This window comes from Chiloscyllium plagiosum, chromosome 7 (assembly GCF_004010195.1).
Source record: "Chiloscyllium plagiosum isolate BGI_BamShark_2017 chromosome 7, ASM401019v2, whole genome shotgun sequence".
In the NCBI taxonomy this organism is placed as follows: domain Eukaryota; kingdom Metazoa; phylum Chordata; class Chondrichthyes; order Orectolobiformes; family Hemiscylliidae; genus Chiloscyllium; species Chiloscyllium plagiosum.
The window spans coordinates 58,456,981-58,476,899 of NC_057716.1; the positions used below are offsets into that span (position 1 = coordinate 58,456,981).

The window sequence follows — 19,919 nt, forward strand, 5'->3', positions numbered from 1 at the left end:
ATCAGCCAAACTGCAGTTGCCTCACAGATTGGGGGGAGTAGACCTCCCAGACATTAAAAATTACCAATTAAGCTCGCTTTTGACCTACGTAAGTGATTGGGTTTGTGGGGACCCTCTTTCAATATGGCTAGATATCAAAGTCTCCCAGGCAAGGTGCCCCCTTACCAGTTTGCTGTTTTTGGACAAGGTGAGGACAGTTAGGGAATATTGCCATAACCCAATAGTCATCAATACTGTTAAAGCATGGAGGGCAATTCGGCAGAGGGAAGGTAATATTGGCAAAACATCTTTGTTTACGCCTTTAGTGGGTATGCCAAGTTTTCAACCAGGTATGATAGATTCAGGATTTAAACATTGGTCAGCTAGGGGTATATCTTGCATGGGTGATTTATTTGAGGGAGATGTAATGATGTCCTTCGATCAGTTAGTACGGAAGTACGAGTTACCCAATAGAGACCTCTTTCATTTTTTTCAAGTTGGGGATTTTATTCAAAAAAAGACCACACTTTTGATTGATCCCTACAAATCTGACATAGAAAGAGGGGTACTAAGGGCTAAGAGTACACTCTCTGTCAGTACTCTATATCACCAATTGGGGGGTGCTACCTCAGATGAGTCTGATCAACTCTGCAAGATGTGGGAAAGAGAGCTGGGTGTTGAAGTTTCTTCAGAGGCATGGGAGGGTATTTGGGAGAATGCAAGGAAGATATCAATTTGCAAAAGGACCCATGCCTTACAGTTGAAGATTCTCCAAAGGGTTCACTTAGCCCCAGACCATTTTTCAAAATTTAAACCAGGGGTATCTTCAGCATGCCCCAAGTGCAAGGTCTGTACGGGTACTCTTATCCATTGTCTTTGGTCTTGCGACAGGCTTCAAACATATTGGAGCGCTGTGATGGGTGCAATGGAGAGGAAATTAGGTGTAGGGGTGGAGAAGGAACCTATGTCGCTCCTTTTGGGCCTACCCATTGTATCTCCTGCAGACTCGCGTAAGGTAAAACTTTTCAATATTCTTACATTCTGTGCAAGGAAGAATATGTTGCTGGGTTGTATATCAGAAAACCCCCCAGGCCTGTCTGGTTGGCGGAAGATTGTTATGGAACATATTCCCCTGGATTTTCTCACAAATATGGTACACCACAAAACTGAGAATTTTTACAAGACATGGCAACCCTTTTTGAAATACCTGGACACAGATTTATCTGCCACACTAACAAGGGCTTTTATATCACCGTAACGATTGTGTTTCATGAGTTCAATATCCAGGGAGGAGGAACCATGAATGTATGAGTGTTTTGTTTGGCTGGGCTCAGTTATTACTATTTATTTGTTTGTTGTTAGGTATTTATTTAGTTAGTTAAATAGCTAGTTTAGGTTTTTTTTTAATTTTATACATCTCTACATATGTTTGTACATTCGTATAGGAGGGTGGGTTGGGGAATTTTTTTATTATTTGGGTTTAGTTTTGTACTATTTCTATTTTTGTACTGTTTTGAATTGCATTGTTTTGTATTTGTTGGAATATTTAAAAATCTATTTTTCTTAATAAAAATGTATTATTTAAAAAAAAGGTGCAGCAAAGGAGCAGAACAATCAAAAATATAGCAACTGTAAACATTATGCAACATCCCAAATCACTTTGCAAAGCATTACAAAACAATGATACCAACCATATAAAGACAATCAAATGTTTGGTGACAGAGTGAAGTTTTAACGATATCTCAAAAGGAGGAAAATGAGATGGAGAGATGTAAGAAAACAATTCCGGAACCTGAGATGAGGTAGCTGAGGGACACAAATCGTGAAACAATTGAAGTTGGGAATGCAGAAGAGGCCAGAGGTAGAGAGAAATAATGACTCTAAGGTGTGGCAATCTCTCACACATATTGTTACTCCATCCCTGTGCTTTTGTCACAAAAGGATGCAGGACTTGGGGGTGTGGGTATGATCGACGGGTCAGGTTCTGAGAGAGGTGAGTGAGAATCAGGTCTGATAGTTTGAGTAACTCTGTATTTAATAGTCTTAACTTTTCCTAAGTAATTATGTACTTAATTTCATCAAAACCCTCAATTCTTTAAATTACGTGGAGACTTTTGGAAATTTCTAGGCATTGGGGAATTGCCTACCAGAATCTTTAATTTTCTGATCCAGTCTTTTCCAGTCTGCTAAGATTGAACCCTGCTAATGCCCATTTATGCTGGCCTAATGATTAGTCAGTCCTCCTGAAGAAGGGCTTATGCCCGAAACGTCGATTATCCTTCTCCTCGGATGCTGCCTGACCTGCTGTGCTTTTCCAGCACCACACTCTGGACTCTGATCTGCAGTCCTCACTTTCTCTTAATGATTAGCCAGTGGAATAATATCACCTCAGCGACAGGAGAAGTAGAAGAATCAGCCCATAACTCAGCGAGCCAAACCTTTGAATGTTTATTTTTTTTTATTGAACAAATTACAAAACAGTCTACAAAAAAACATTGACAGCTGTACACAAAAGACAGCAATCCTACAAGGGAGAGGAGCAGCAAAGCCGGGCCCCGAACCCCACCGTTCAACCAATCCACAGGGAGAGGAGGACAAACCTCAAATCTCAGTTCCACACATAAGACAGCGACAATGACACTTGTACATTAGACAATACCGTTACATACAAAAGTGCAGACAATACAGACCCAGCAAGCCCCCGCCCCTCCCACCTTCCGACCACTAAGGCAGCCCGCCCCTACCCACCTTCCGGTTCTCGGTCCACCCCATGCCCCTTCCAGTTCTCGGTCCGCCCTGACACACCTTTCGACCACCTCTAGGACAGCCCGCCCTGGTACCCGCCCAGGGTGACAGCAGTCAGGACAGCCTACCCACCTTCCGGCTTCACTAACCACCCTCAGCACCTTTCGACCACCTCTGGGGCAGCCCGCCCCGGTACCTGCCCGGGGTGACAGCGCCGAGGACGGCTACCCGCCTTCTGGCTCTCGGTCTGCCCCTAGGTACCATTGGGCTCTCACCCACCCCGTTGCACCTCCGACCAGTGGGCTATCCTGGCACACCTTTCGGCCACCTCTAGGACAGCCCGTCCCCTCCTTTGAATGTTTATAAGCATTATCACATTCATTAAGGATGAGAAGCAGGTGCACAGAGAATCGAGTGAAAAATTAAACTGAGAAGGAAGGATGAGTTGAGTGACGATTTTAAATGTAGGGAGGGGCAGGTGTGGATAATCCATTCGGAGATATACGATTTTGTTTTCAATTAGGCATAGGCGTCATTCATTATTTGTTGAAACACTCTACAGGTGTCATATTAACTGGACGGGTCCGATCGTATACGCCTTTTACGATTTCGGCCTTTCCAAATAATACGAACCATAGAATGAGTTTTCATTCTGATACAGGTAATTTGCATGTAACTCATATTAAAGTAACTTTATGTAAGGTTATTGCTACTAGGAAAGACAAATCAATGGTGATGACTCTTTTTTCAGCAACAAACCTGTGAACGCGCAGGATCAACCGTTTCCAGTTGTTTTTTTAAAAAGTGAGGAGAATTGGTTATAAGTAGCTTTTCGGCGTTGTAGATTAGTTTGGCTCGTGTAAAGTGAGTAGGTGAGAGTTTTATTCGTTAAAGCACAGGCTAGCTACATTTATTTTGGTCTTAAAACGCTTTGGCCTCATTTCAAGAGAGGTGAGCGCTATTTTCTCCGTAGTGTAGCTCGTTATCTTTCACATATGAAAGGAGAGGTACTTGACTCGGCTGGCTTTCCTTTTCATATTCTCTTTTAACACGAATTTAATGTGGAAGCTTTCGCTTTATACCCTTGTCAGTTAGTTTTAACTTGCCTTTCGTTAGGATGTAGTTTTTCCACTCTTTTTAGTGTTCTAGTTTATTATGATAGTGTCCTGGTGTGAAATTCATGATCTGAAATTACTTGGATAGTTTATGAAGGATGTAACTTAGTGCAAGAAAGTTTTTGTGAAATATTGTTAATAGTTAAAGTTTTTGATGTGTAGTCTTGATATTACTGAAGGCTTGAACTAACTATATCTGACTTCAAAAATAGTAATTAGTCTTTTTGGGGGAGGAGGAGGGAGGAACTGAATGTGAAGAAAGACATTTTTCCAAATTTACATACTCACTCAAGATGAGTGACTTAGTGTCTTTTTAAGACTTTAGATCTCTCAGCCTTAGCTACATGTCTCAATACCATTCATAACCATTTTGGGTTGGCTCACTTTTTTTTTATTCTGGAATTCTTTGTATTGGCTTTCATTATCTACCATTGATTTATTTCTAAACTTTGAGTCTGCTGCTTTCAATTCCATTTTCTCTTGATTAGTTTTGAGTTTATGGAAATTTTGATTGTCATTATCTATTGAATGGTGGTTGTACTTAGACATTGAGTACCTTATTGGGTGTGCTAGTTATTAATTGGCTAGATTTCTTCAGTTATGGTTAATTTTGATTGGTGAAGTAAACCACCAGAGTTGCACTTGAAATCCCTTGTGTACCATTAGGTTAATTGCTTGAATGTATTAAACAAATTGAACTTAAAGTGAAGGTATTGCAATGTAAATATATTTTTCAGTAGAATCTCTCAGCCCTTTTAACTATTGTAATTTAATTTTAATTGTAATTTGTTTAATGCTATATGTTCAAATCTTTAAAGCTCAAAGGTAATTTGATCCTGGGGCCTATACTGAATTAGTTTAAAATCTCACCAGGTTATAGTCCCACAGATTTATTTGGAAGTACAAACTTTTGGAGAGCTGCTCCTTCCACTGGTAGCTATTGGAGCAAGATTGTAGGATATAGAATCCTGGCCCACTAGCTACCTGATGATAGCTTGTACTTCCAAATAAAAGCTGTTGGACAATAAACTCATGTTGTGATTTTTAACTTTGTCCACCTCAGTCCAACATCAACACCTCCACTTTGTGAATTAGTTCATGGTTGCTATAAATGTAAACTGGTCTTTTTCAAACATATCTAATTGTACATTGCTAGTTGTACAATCAATTGTAGGAGCTATTTTCTGGCTATCTGGAGGCTGGGTACAGCTTGAATTTTGATTTTTAACTCCCATAAACCCACCCACAGTAGAAATAACCACTAACGAGAATTTGTGTATAATCATTGAACCAGTAGAGTTGCCTGTGTCTGCAGTCATTTCCCATGCCTAGTCATTAAAGGGGGGGGGGGGGAAATGAAAGGAGAGTTTGAGAAATTGGGTTTATCTAATTTGCATTCCTTTTTTGAGTCTGAGCAAACAATTCCAAAATTTCAGCACTTTGATAGATTCTGTACACATCCTTTTCTACTTAGTCATAGTCATCGAGATGTACAGCACAGAAACAGAACCTTCGCTCCATTCTTGCTGACCAGATATCCCACCTGCCAGCACCTGGCCCATATCCCTCCAAACCCTTCCTATTCATATACCTATCCAAATGTCTCTTAAATGTTGCAATTGTACCAGCCTCCACCACTTCCTCTGGTAGCTTGTTCCATACATGTATCACCCTCGGTGAAAAAGTTGCCCCTTGGGTCTCTTTAGATCTTTCCCCTAAACCTATGCCCCCTAGTTCTGGACTCCCCCATCCCAGGGAAAAGACTTTTTATCTATTTATCCTATCTATGCCTCTCATGATTTTATAAACCTCTAAGGTCACCTCTCAGCATCTGATGCTCCAGGGAAAACAGCCCCAGCCTATTCAGCCTCTCCCTATAGCTTAAATCCTGCAACCTTGGCAACATCCTTGTAAATCTTTTGAACCCTTTCAAGTTTCACAACATCTTTCCAATAGGAAGGAGACCAGAATTGTATGCAATATTCCAACAGTGGCCTAACCAATGTCCTGTACAGCTGCAGCATGACCTCCCAACTCCTGTACTCAATACTCTGACCAATGAAGGAAAGCATACCAAACACCGTCTTCACTATCCTATCTACCTGCGACTCCACTTTCAAGGAGCTATGAACCTGCACTCCAAGGTCTCTTTGTTCAGCAACACTCCCTAGGGGCCTTACTTATTTGATCTTTTTAAAGTTCCTTTTTTGGGTTTGGAGTAGGGGTGCTTCATTCTTCCACTTTTATCGACCCTTGTTCTCTTGAGGTTGTGGTTCCTTCTCTTTGAATTGTTGCAGCAGATTATGGAAATTGATCATTTGCCTACTGCCAGTAGTTCACTGTCTAAATGTGTTTTTAATTTTGAAGATTATTGCATTCTTATTGATGTTTAATGTTGCTGTTCCACTTGTGCACGGTGCGAAGTAATCTTGTAAATTGCTTTGTAGATTGTATGTATTGTAGCTGCAGAACATGGTTGGTGCAGAGTGTGAGCACTGCACTTGTTTGAACATCTTATTCAGTGCAGCTCCCTGCTCTGTCTTGTCCATAAGTAGTACAAATATGGTACTTTGTAGTACAAATGCGATGCTGCTTCACCTGGAAAATGTTTGTTTGAGGCCTTCTACAGTGAGAAAGGAGGGGGTGAATAGCTCAGTGTTTTGCCTGCCCAATTATATAGGAAAGTGCAATGGGGAGTGAGGAAGTATTAAGGGAAGAGTGCACCAGGGTGTCATGGAGGGAGTGGATATTTTCCACCTAGCCTGTCCACAGTTTTGAGATAGTGGCGCTGAAAAAGCGCAGCAGGTCAGGCAGCATCCGAGGAGCAGGAAAATCAGTATTTTGGTGAAAGGCCCTTCATGGATTCCTGATGAAGGGCTTATGCCTGAAACGTTGATTCTCCTGCTCCCCAGATGCTGTCTGAACTGCTGTGCTTTTCCAGCACCACATTCTCGATTCTGATCTCTCTCTTTCCCCCCCCACCCCCACCCCCACAACTGACATGTTTGTATCTTGTTTACTTAGTAGGAAAGACGAAGCCTGTCTCATTAACCCCCTTCTGTCTTTTCTTGCTCCGCAATTAATGCCGTTGTCTTTTTCACTGGGCCTCCATATGATCTAGATTAGAGTGGTGCTGAAATAGCACAGCAGGTCAGGTAACAAGGAGTACAATAGGTGAATGGGGGTGGGAATGAAGGTGATAGATCAGAGGGGAGGGTGGAGCAGATAAATGGGAAGGGAGATTGGCAGGTAGGACAGATCATTAGGATGGTGCTGAGTTGGAAGTTTGGAACTGGGGTAAGGTGAGGGGGGGGAAGGGAAATGAGGAAACTGGTGAAGTCCACATTGATGCCCTGAGGTTGAAGTGTTCCGAGGTGGAAGATTGAGGCTTATTTCCTTCCAGGCATCAGGTGGTGAGGGAGCGGCGGTGGAGGAGGCCCAGGACCTGCATGTCCTCGGCAGAGTGGGAGGGGGAGTTGAAATGTTGGGCCACAGGGCGGTGGGGTTGATTGGTGCGGATGTCCTGGAGATGTTCCCTGAAGTGCCCTGTGAGGAAGCATCCAGTCTCCCCAATGTAGAGGAGATTGCATCGGGAGCAACGGATACAATAAATGACATTGGTGGATGTGCAGGTGAAACTTTGGATGTGAAAGGCTCTTTTGGGTCCTTGGATAGAGGTGAGGGAGGAGGTGTGGATGCAGGTTTTTGCAATTCCTGCGGTGGCAGGGGAAGGTGCAAGGACGGGAGGGTGGGTTGTTGGGGGGCATGGACCTGACCAGGTAGTCATGCAGGGAGCGATCTTTGAGGAAAACAGAAATGGGTGGGGAGGGAAATATATCCCTGGTGGTGGGGTCCGTTTTGGAGGTGGTGGAAATGTCGGCGGATGATGCGGCTTATGCGAAGGTTGGTAGGGTGAAAGGTGGAGTTCTGTCCTTGTTACAGTTGGAGGGGTGGAGTTTGAGGGCGGAGGTACGGGATGTGGGTGAGATACGTTGGAGAGCATCTTCAACCACGTGGGGAGAGAAATTGCAGTCTATAAAGGAGGCTGCCTTCTTCATGCACTCTGCTTCTGTCAAAATTATATTTTCCAAATCTTTCATTTCTGAAGAGTCAAAGCAGACTCAATGTCAAGTTTGTTTTTCCACACATGCAGCCAAACCTGCTGAGTTTCTCCAGCTGATGTCAAAGCTGTTCTACAAACAATTGAGATTAAATTGAAAGCCGAATCTCATACACTGCATGAAGGTGAGTCTTATTACTCCTAGCCATGAGTATAGGGTAAATAAGATCAAAGTTGAATGCATGATTCAGATTATGGAAGAAATGGATTTCAATTACTAGTACCAGTACTTCGGAACAAAGGGAGCTCCACCAATGGGACAGTATTCACCTGAGGGGTGCTAGGATCAATGTCCTGGTGAATCATATAACTGCAGCATTGGAGAGGGCTTTAAACTTGAATAGTATTGAAGGAGAGAAGGGTATTTTGAGGAGGAAGATTTTAAGGGGAAACGCAATGGTGAATGGTAACCAGCGTGTTGCAGAAAGATGAAATGTACAAACGTAAGAATGCGTTAAGTATGGTCAGTAGGGGAAAGGAAAGCTCTAAATGATTTTGGCTAAACAGCAATATACAATTCAGTTCAAAGTTGAGGTGATTATGTACTTTTTTTAAGACAGTGGAACAGGAGGAGAGTTTTCTTAGTGCATCCACTAAGATCTCATACAAGAAATTGTTTTTAAACAAAAAGTCACCATCTGAATGTATGGAACATTCCTAGCAAGATAGATGCCTCATAGGTTTGGATCTAATTTGCATTATGGAAAAATGGTTATCAAGTGACCATGGTCAGGAGAAACACATTCCAGGGTACACAACATTTTCAAAAAGGTGGACAGATTGGGCAAACAGGACAGGATAGCCTAATGATAAAACATGACATCAGGACATTAGGTAGGCCAAAGAAGAGATTAGTCGAGAGTGTGGTGCACAGCAGGTCAGGCAGCATCAGAGGAGCAGGAAAATTGACGTTTCGGGCAAAAGCCTGATTCCTGATGCCGCCTGACCTGTGCTTTTCCAGCACCACACTCGATGCTGATCTCCAACCTCCGCGGTCCTCACTTTCATCTAAGAAGAGATTAGGAAGAGCAAACGTCAGAATACAAGTGGTGTTATTTTTGGGCTCCTTAAGAGTCTAAACTATTAGACAAAAAAAAATCAAACAAGCAATGTATTGGAGTTTGTAACGCAGCTAAACAGTCACTGAGTACAGGACTTCAATGTTGTTGAAAGAAGGGGTATGCTTTTGAAGTTTTTGTGTTCTTGTCATCAGGACAAATACCAGATGCCAAATTTCAAACAACTTGGAGAAGGAAAAGGGTGCCTTTTATATTCTCAATTGTGGGATGTGGATGTTGCTGGTTGGGCCAGTATGGAGGGTTGTGACTAGGGGTGTTCTGCAAGGATCATTGCTGGGTCCTCTGTTTGTGGTCTACATAAATGATTTGGAGGAAAACATAATTGGTCTAATGTGAGGCGATGCATTTTGGAAGATCAGGTACAGGTGGAAATTATACAGTGAATGACAGAATCCATTAGAGTACTGATCTGCAGAGGGATCTAGGTGTGCAGGTCCACAGATCACTGAAGGTTAGGCAACACTTGGAATACTAGGTAAAAGCAATGACTGCAGATGCTGGAAACCAGATTCTGGATTAGAGTGGTGCTGGAAAAGCACAGCAGTTCAGGCAGCATCCGAGGAGCAGGAAATCGACGTTTCGGGCAAAAGCCCTTCATCAGGAATAGAGGCAGATTGCCTGAAGGGTGGACAGATAAATAAGGGTGGGGAGAAAGTAGGATAAAGTATAATGTGGGAGTGGGGAATGAAGGTAATAGGTCAGAGAGGAGGGTGGAGTGGATAGATGGAAAGGAAGATAGGCAGTAGGACAAGTCATGGGGACAGTGCTGAGCTGGAAGGTTGGAACTGGGGTGAGGTGGGGGGGAGGGGAAATGAGGAAACTGGTGAAGTCCACATTGATGCCCTAGGGTTGAAGTGTTCCAAGGCAGAAGATGAGGCATTCTTCCTCCAGGTGTCGGGTAGTGAGGGTGCGGCAGTGAAGGAAGCCCAGTACCTCCATGTCCTCGGCTGAGTGGGAGGGGGAGTTGAAATGTTGGGCCACAGGTTGGTGTGGTTGATTGATGCAGGTGTCCCAGAGATATTCCCTAAAGTGCTCTGCTAGGAGGTGTCCGGTCTCCCCAATGGAGCAACATATACAATAAATGATATTGGTGAATGTGCAGGTAAAACTTTGGATGTGGAAGGCTCCTTTAGGGCCTTGGATGGAGGTGAGGGAGGAGGTGTGCGCGCAGGTTTTTGCAATTCCTGCGTTGGCAGGGGAAGGTGCCAGGATGGGAGGGTGGGTTGTTGTGGGTCATGGACCTGACCAGGTAGTCACAGAGGGAACAGTCTTTGTGAAAATGGGTGGGGGGGGAAATATATCCTTGGTGGTGGGGTCCGTTTGGCGGTGGCGGAAATGTCGGTGGATGATTTGGTTTATGCGAAGGTTGGTAGGGTGGAAGGTGAGCACCAGGGGCATTCTGTCCTTGTTACGGTTGGAGAGGTGGGGTCTGAGGGTGGAGGTGCGGGATGTGGACGAGATGCGTTGGAGGGCATCTTTAACCACGTGGGAAGGGAAATTGCGGTCTCGAAAGAAGGAGGCATCAGATGTGTTGTGGTGGAACTGGTCTTCCTGGGAGCAGATATGGCAGAGGAATTGGGAATATGGGATGGCATTTTTTGCAGGAGGTAGGGTGGGAAGATGTGTAATCCAGGTAGCTGTGGGAGTCGGCTGGTTTGTAAAAAGTGTTGGTGTCAAGTCGGTCGTCATTAATGGAGATGGAGAAGTCCAGGAAAGCGAGGGAGGTGTCAGAGATGGTCCAGGTAAATTTAAGGTCAGGGTGGAATGTGTTGAAGTTGATGAATTGCTCAACCTCCTCGCGGGAGCACAAGGTGACGCCAATGCAGTCATCAATGTAACGGAGGAAGAGGTGGGGAGTGGTGCCGGTATAACTATGGAAGATGGACTGTTCTACGTAGCCAACAAAGGGACAGGCATAGCTGGGGCCCATGGCTACCCCTTTGGTCTGGAGGAAGTGGGAGGATTCGAAGGAGAAATTAAGGGTGAGGACCAGTTTGGCCAACGAATGAGTGTCGGTGGAAGGGTACTGTTGGGGACGTCGGGAGAGGAAGAAAGGGAGGGCTTGGAGGCCCTGGTCATGGCGGATGGAGGTGTAGAGGGATTGGATATCCATGGTGAAGATGAGGCGTTGGGGGCTGGGGAAACGGAAGTCTTGGAGGTGGTGGAGGGCATGGGTGGTGTCTCGAATGTATGTGGGGAGTTCCTGGACGAGAGGGGATAGGACAGTGTCGCGGTAGGTAGAGATGAGTTCAGTGGGGCAGAAGCATGCTGAAACAATGGATCGGCCTGGGTGGTCAGGCTTGTGGATCTTGAAATATTGCATACGGTTCTGGTCACCACACTACCAGAAGGATGTGGATGTTTTGGAAAGGGTACAAAGGAGGTTTACCAGGATGTTGCCTGGTATGGGAGATTTCAGCTATGTAGTAAGGTTGGATAGACTGGATTTGTTTTCACTGGAATGGAGGAGGTTGAGAGGCAACCTAATAGAAGTTTAAGATTGTGAATGACATAGAGTGGAAAGTATGAGGCTTTTTACCAGAGTGCAGGTGTCAGTTATTGGGGGTGGGGGAGCGGGGGGACAGGTTCAAGGTGTGTGTGTGGTTGGGGTTTTAAAAGATGTGAGGCAAGCTTTTCATACAAGACGGAGAGTGCTTGGAACACATTGCCAGAGGAGGTGGTGGAAGCAGACACATAAAAGAAGCACTTGGACAAATCCCTCGATAGGAAGGCAATAGAGAGTACAGATCCTGTAAGTGAAGGCAATTTTTCATATGAAAAGGAAAATGCGGTGGTCAGCTTGGAGGGCCAAAGGGCCTGTTTCTGTGCTGTATTTTCTTTGTTCTAAACATCAACATGTGTGCCAGTGGCAGAACAGTCAGCTTCTCCTGGCAGTTGGCAGCTGCAACACAGATGGTTCATTCCAGTGATTGGCAGCAGCAAAGGCTATGATATTTTCCACTGGGGAATTGGTTTGTTCTGGTCCCTGCATAGCTCCAGCTCTGGAAGTGGAGATCTGGAATGGGGCTTGAAACCTTGATCCAACAAGTGAATGTACTACTGTTGAATCAACTGTCACTTATCGTGCAGTCCGAAGGCAACTTGGAACTTATCTACTCATCAACTATGACCCTGGTCAAATGTGTTGTTGCTTGTCATGAGATTTCAAAGGCCTTGCCTCCCTGTTTGATGGCTGCTGTTTAATATTTCTTGCTATCTGGAAGAAGTTGTCCAACCAGCCACTATATGCTAGCATTTGATAGATTTTCACTTGCAGAGTTCTTGCCCCTATTGGCAATTCAATATTTCTAAATTCTCCTATGGGGCATGGGTGTCAGTAGATGGCCAGCATTTGTCTGTAATTGCCCTTGAGAAGGTGGTGAACTGCTGCAATGCCATTAGGGAGGGAATTTGACCTAGTGAAGGAATGGTGATATATTTCCAAGTTAAGATGGTGAGTGACTTGGAGGTGAACTTGCAGATGGTGGTTTCATGTATCTGCTGCTAATTTATTTCTAGATGGTAGTGGTTGTGGGTTTGGAAAGTGCTATCTAAGGATCTTTTGAATTTCTGTAGATAATACGTGGTGCTACTGCTGAATATCGGATGCCTGTGAATTGGTGCCCATCAAGCCGGTTGCTTTGTTGTGGATGATGAGCTCCTTGAGATTTTCAAGCTGCACTTATTCAGGCAAGTGGGGAGTGTTCTATCACACACCTCATCTGTTGATGGTGGACAGATTTTGGAAAGTCAGGTGATAAGTTACTTGCAGTATTCCTCTGACCTGCTGTTGTAACCACTGTATTCATATGGTGAATCAATTTGAGTTTCTGGTCAATGGTAAGAAGTGTGGTACTAGAAAAGCACATCTGAGGAGCAGGAGAATTGACCTTTCGAGCATAAGCTCTTTATCAGGATTGCAACAACCACAACCATCTTCCTATACGCTAGTTATGTCTTCTTATCAGCAGAGTTTGCCACCTGATTCCTGTTGATTCTAATTTTATAAGGATTTGAAATCAAAAGGTTTTTTTTTATTCCATTTCCTACAGGGTGGAAACAGGCCCTTCAGCCCAACCAGTCCACACCGACCCTCTGAACAGTAACCCACCCAGACCTATTTTGCTGTGACTAATGCACCTAACACCATGGTCAATTTAGCATGGTCAATCTACCTGACCTATGGCTGTACACCACTTCATCCTGTTGTCTTTCAATGTCTGTCACCTACCTGCCCGCCCCCCCCCCCCCCCCCCCAAAACCACCTCAACTTGAAAGCCCTTCTGAAACTCCTTTTTTTTTCTAGTGAAAGTTAATGGACCTTCAATCTAACTTTTTTTTTCCCAAATGCTACGAGACCATACTCTTGCAAGCATTTTGTAACTGTACAAGTAACATGCACTGAATTACAACTTATGTTCTATTCCTGAAAGGTGTGAGTGGTGTCATGAGGAATCAAAAGAAAAATGGAAGTGAGCAAAAAACCACGAAATATATTCTGGGCTCGAGGTAAATAATTTTATGCCTCTTTTTTTCATTTGAACTGGAGTAAAAGAGGAAAACTACTATTCAGAGAGCAGGAAAATATTTGTGATAATTGGGATATAATAGAAACAGGATCTTGATGCCTGTCTGAAGCAATTATTCTCTATTCATCCACCTGAAGATGTCCTTCCTATTCACGACAATTATCCTTCGTTGCTGGCAGGAAAATTTGTCATGGATAATGTTGATGCATGCTGCAATTTCTTTTGTGGTTGATCAAAGCTTTGACTCTGACTATGACTGTTTTGGGGTTGATATTCTTCCAAATTATATAAGCAAGATTCCTAAACTGAGCAATTTTTGACTTCGAGACTTGGCTGCAGCACATCTATTTAACAAATAATAGCTATGTCTGACCATGCATATTTATACACTTCCTCCATTTGGCAATGGTAATGACTTGAACTCCTGGAGAATGCTTTCCTGATTCACTACCAAGATGACCATAATACAGGATTTATAATCTGACCTTTTAATTTATTGTTTTTTTACTGGTTTTGTCTTTCCAATTTGTTTTAGTTGTAACTTTTATTTAACTTGACTGCAACTAACTTTGATCATCTTGTAATATGGCAGAAAACATTGCAGGTCTTAAAGGCCAATGTTTCTGGCAAGAAAAGAGGAAGTTGTTCACTTGTTTCTTCCTTTTATCCATTTATGCTCCATTTCAGCTGGCTGTTAGCTACTCACGCTGATTCTAACTTCTACTGGCTTCCACATTTATCACAGCCTTTCCATTTCTGACCCTATCCACTTTTTTATTTGTTCAAAACAATTGCAGTTTTAGGGCCATAAACATGAAACATTCCCTTTGTTTCTCTCCACAGTATTTTTGTTTGTTTTTTTCAAATTGAGTGAGTATCAACAGTATTATGCTTTTAGAGTTTTATATCAACGTGTGCTTGAATGTGTGGTAACTGGATTAAACACTTCAATATGTATTGAAGATTTTGGTCCAGATTTCACAGTCAGCAATTTGTGACATGAATTTCATATTTCCTGACATTAGTTTCAAATTGGCATTGAGTGAGCTGCAAGTGATGTTATTGAATTGCTTATTCATTCTGTTCAATAAACCAAGAATGCTTAAAAGTCAAGAAGTAAAGGGAGGAAGGAATGTGAATATGAATAAGGAAAAGGCACTGGGAAAACTATTAGAAAAAAGTTCTGAGATTTTCTAATCAACATGCCCACTGATGTTGCGACACATTTCTGGATCAGGTGGGACCAGAACCTAAGCTGCCTTGCTCAGAGGTAGGGACACTACCACTGTACCACAAAAGATCCCTTATCTAAGGACTGATATGCCCTCAGCTGATGGCTTTCATCTTGAGGTCTTCCAGGAAGTAGCAAGAGATGATGGATGCCTTGATTGTGATTTTCCAAAATTCTTCAGATTCTGTAAAGCTGTTGTGGATCTGCTAGTCCAAATAGAGCCCAGCCCTGGAGAACAGGCTTATTTTTTGGACTAGAGAACATAATTGAGGGAATTGAAAATGTGACCTCACTTTTAAAATGTTGGGAAGCAGTTCAAAGTCAAAAAGGGTGAGCAAGATTATTTGGTTTCTCATCCATGTATGAATCAAACTAGTTCAATTTCCACTTGGGTACTTCAATTATATCACTTTTCTTTATTTCCAGTTCTGTCAACTTGTCAATAAGGAGTTTTGATTTGGCTAAAACTATTGATAAGGTGAGTAATGGATTATATGGAACAATTTTACTGGCATTTTAATTCAAAATGTTTGCACAACATGCACATAGCATTTTTTAAAAAATGAATATACTCTGATTTCCAGTTGAGTCAATCAATTCTAGAAGTGGATGAAATCAGGGTAATCTTTGGTTATAACTCAGTTTTATTTTCTGCCTTTTTTTTTCTTTCTCCTCTCTCCTGAATGTCCCTTCAACCCAGCAGTTCAAATGTCAGTTCTTGCACACTGATTTTTAAGGACTGGATCTTAACTAGTATTTTTAGAATGATTGTTCAGCCAGTCTTTTCTTTTTTAAAAAAAAACTCCTCTTTTAAAACACTATTATACCTTCTTAAAAAGTCTTAAATTTGTTTTTTTTATTCCCCTCATTGCATTACTTGCTGTAAAATAGTTCTGAAGTAACCATTTATTACATGAACCCTGATATGTTTGATATTATTTGACTTGTGGTTCATATAACCATTGGAGGGTAAACTTTATCTGGCACTCCTGTTGGCTGGATTATCTTGGGAATCTGAGTTATTTGTCTCTTTTTCTGTATTTGAATTGCCTGATATCAAAAAACATAAATATACGGGAACACCACAGCCTGCAAGTTCCCTTGAGACACTTGCCATCCTAACTTGGAAGTGTATTGCTGTACCTTTTGGTGTTACTGGGTCAAAATCCTGCAATTCCTTTCCTAACAGCACTGTGGGTATGCCTATAATAACTGGACTGTAGTAATTAAAGAAGGTAGCTCACCACCACCTCATCAAGGTTAATTGGGCAATAAATGCTGACCCAGTCAGTTATGTTGTCATCTCATGAATGAATCCGAAAAATTAAACTTTGCTATTGGGCTCCTTGATACTCTTGACCTTTCAAAGTGTCTACCAGAGTGAAGGTGACTTTACAAACTATTGTTTATACCAATTAAACTAAAGTTTTAATCTATGGTAACATGTTTCTAGCTTAAACTCCAAGTGTCACTCCTTGTGTGCAAGTGTAAACTAATTTGTATTCACTGTACGGACGAATGGAAATTGTACAGATTTTCTGCTCCGGAGTTCCTCTACAGTGCATATTACCAAACACCAGCTGTAAGCCAGCACAGCACAACACAACTGGATGTTTCTCAAAATGTTTAAATTCCTCATTGTTTTCAAGTGTTAAGTTAGTTTAACATAGAACATAGAACACAGCGCAGTACAGGCCCTTTGGCCCTCGATGTTGCGCCAATCCAAGCCCACCTAACCTACACTAGCCCACTATCCTCCATATGCCGATCCAACACCCGTTTAAATGCCCATAAAGAGGGAGAGTCCACCACTGCTACTGGCAGGGCATTCCATGAACTCACGACTTGCTGAGTAAAGAATCTACCCCTAAAATCTGTCCTATACTTACCACCCCTTAATTTAAAGCTATGCCCCCTTGTAATAGCTGACTCCATACGTGGAAAAAGGTTCTCATGGTCAACCCTATTGAAACCCCTAATCATCTTGTTACAAATGAACCTAGCTTTATCAAAAGTAAGCATTTTAAACCTATTAATCCACTAATGCTATTTTCAACAAAACCTTTTGAGTACAAGAGGGTTTCTTAGGAAATTTGAAACTGTATTTGAACCTTTTATGATGTAACTTTTTGGCTCTCTAAATGAGCATGATGAGAAACATTCAGATTTCAGGATTTGGTTAGCTTTGTACCTAGGGCTAACATTTAGTTTCAATCCCAAACATTTTTGTTTAGAAGTATTACTTTTTTTTGCGCGTGTTGAGTATTTGGTTGTTGGGAAATTGACCCAAAAGTCAATTGGAAAGTTCAGGCCACTTTATTTCGTTCTAATAGCTTGCTGTATCCAAATATTGTGCTAAATTAAGCATTGATTATAGACCAAATTTCATTTGGAAAACATGCTAATAATTACATCTTTACATTTCTCTTACACCAAAGTATAATCCTTGTTCATCTTTCAATTGGATTTTTTGAACTTGTAAGTTTACTCTTTCCTTCGCAGATGAGTAATGCTCAATGCATTACATCTAACAACAGTATTCAAATAGTCACTGAATTTTCACACTTTAAACTGAAACACAAACTGACCAAGTGCACAAAGCAAGAGCAGGTTAATAGCTAGAAATTCCCCAGCAAATAAATGAAATCCTGACAAATACAGTTCAACTATCTACATAGTAAGTCACATTTAATTGGCACCTTGTCTGCCATGACAACATTTTATGTTCCAAGATATATTGCAGCAGCTTTCGCTTGCAACTTTTACCACCACAAAGAACAATGTCCCAGGCACGTGAGCACCATTTGCACATTCCCTTCCAAAAACTACAGCATTCCAAATTGGAAGTATTGACTTTTTTTTCTTTGTCACTAAATCAAAATCCTGCAATACCCCACTTAGCAGGAAGGAGTACGTACATCATGCAGACTACAAATCAAAAAGGTGATCACTATCACCTTGAGAGTAATGTTGGTCTTGTCAGTGAAACCCGCGTCCTGTCAAAGTGTAAAAGAAAATGTTTTAAATATAGTACAGTATGCTGCCTGACATAGCGTGAGTACCAAAGATGACATGCCATGAGAAAAGTACATTTGAGTCATTAAAGCAGTGTCAAAACTCTTAGTCAGCAGTTAATACTTAGAAACTATTTGAGAAGGCAGTGAGAAACAGCAAACAGACTCAGCCTCCTGTTGTGAGGTAGCTCTTAACACAGAGGAGAAAGTGAGGTCTGCAGATGCTGGAGATCAGAGCTGAAAATGTGTTGCTGGAGAAGCGCAGCAGGTCAGGCAGCATCCAGGGAACAGGAGAATCGACGTTTCGGGCATAAGCCCTTCTTCAGGAAAGGGCTTATGCCCGAAACGTCGATTCTCCTGTTCCCTGGATGCTGCCTGACCTGCTGCGCTTCTCCAGCAACACATTTTCAGCTCTTAACCCAGAGTCTTGTAAGTGAGGTCCTCCCACTGATCCTGAAAATGGCATCTATCCAGGTGCAATCACAGCACAACTACTAAATTGTATATTGAGATTTAAAACACTTTTTGGCAGACTAGCTGTGGTTTCATTTGTTTTCATAACTTGCAAAGCATTCCAGGGCACATGCCAGGTGAAATAATGCCTTTTGATCCCATGCCCTTAAATGCTTCAAAGGCATTTTTTTGCAGTTCCTTACAGGCTGATTAGTCTTTCTCCACTTCTTTTCAGCTGAGTCGTAAATTTCCACCTGAAGCTACACAACAAAAGTTTCAGCCTGCTCTGGAGAAGATTCCACTACCAAGACAACTTCACACTATTCATCAGCCACGCAAATGCTGATTCAAGAGGTTAACTCTGCACCATGTGACAGCCACCATTCAAACTGAAGAAAGCAATGATGGTATTTGAAATATCAATGACAGTCCCTTCCATAGCTGTATAATTCAATGTAGTGCCTTCCATATAGCCTAACCTGCTAGAAACCTTCCTGACCAAATCCAATATTAGTTCAATATGTCTATTAGTGTACCAGATTTATGTAGTTGATGTCTCCTGAGGTTAAATTTGACTATTTAAAATGATTGTCAGTCAGCGTGACAGCTGATACAATGGAAATTTAAGTTTTTTTCATCACTTTTTTTAACCTTGTGATGTCAAGGAATGACAAATGATAAGTAGTCCCATGACAGTAGAAACTTCAAATGATTATTTCAAAGTATTACATCTGTTTATATGCAAGGAACCAAAATGGGGACTTTGCGTCTAACCAACTGCACCATCCTCCTTCCTGCTCTGAATTGATGATAAATTTTCTTGCATTTGCAGTGGTACTAGTTTCCATTTTCCATCTTTGTGTTTCCACCTTCAAAAGCATTTAAGTGAGAGGATTTTATTTTACTGCAATATATAGAGCTTTGGTGAGATCATGTCTGGGATATTGTGGATCGTTCTGTACTACGACCTTACCTAGCTAAAAATATTTGCTATAGAGGGATTAAAACCAGGTTCACCTAACTCCCTCCTGAGAAGGAGGGATTATCCTAATCTAAGGTGATCTCATTGAATCTTGTAAGAATTTCTCTTGTTTAACAGCATGGATGCAGGAAAGGTATTGCCTGCCCCTGATCTAAAACCAGGGGACACAATTACAGAATAAGAAGCCATTTTTGGACCAAAATGAGAAGGAATTTTTCTCATTTGGTTAATCTTTGGAATTGTCCCCAATGGCCCAGGAGACTTGAGCATTGAGAATTTTCAATATGGAGATCAATGATTTTGAGATATTAAAAATATCAAATAATGCAGGAAGTTGGTGTCGAAACATATCGACTATGATCTGGTGGGGCTTGAAAGGATATTCCTGCTCCAATTTCCTTTTGAAGTAAAAGGGTCCGTTGTTCCAGTTAGCTGCAAGCAGCACATGCAAACTTTCCCAATATGTGCTGGTATCCAGTTCTTCTAATCCCAGTTGTCAAATGCAAAGCCATAGCATTTCCTGCCTAATTCCTGAGAGCAGAGTCAGGAAGAGAGGACATTCTGTCTTTTTATGGCAGTAGCTGCTGTATTCTAGTATGTACTTAAAGATTGACCCATACACTCCTCCATTGGAAGACAGTCAGTCAAGGAGTTGGTTGGTTGTGGAGTTAC

At 42.0% G+C, this 19,919-nt stretch overlaps 1 protein-coding gene across 1 annotated transcript; it reads left to right on the top strand.

The window, feature by feature from the left end:
- Positions 1–3,273: 3,273 nt before the first annotated feature.
- Positions 3,274–19,590, top strand: LOC122552027 (death-associated protein-like 1). The gene is made up of 4 exons (XM_043694583.1): positions 3,274–3,385; positions 13,472–13,547; positions 15,225–15,276; positions 18,501–19,590. Exons 1-4 carry the CDS (start codon positions 3,364–3,366, stop codon positions 18,609–18,611), a joined length of 261 nt encoding a protein of 86 aa, XP_043550518.1. The 5' UTR covers positions 3,274–3,363; the 3' UTR covers positions 18,612–19,590.
- The last annotated feature ends 329 nt before the right edge of the window (positions 19,591–19,919 follow it).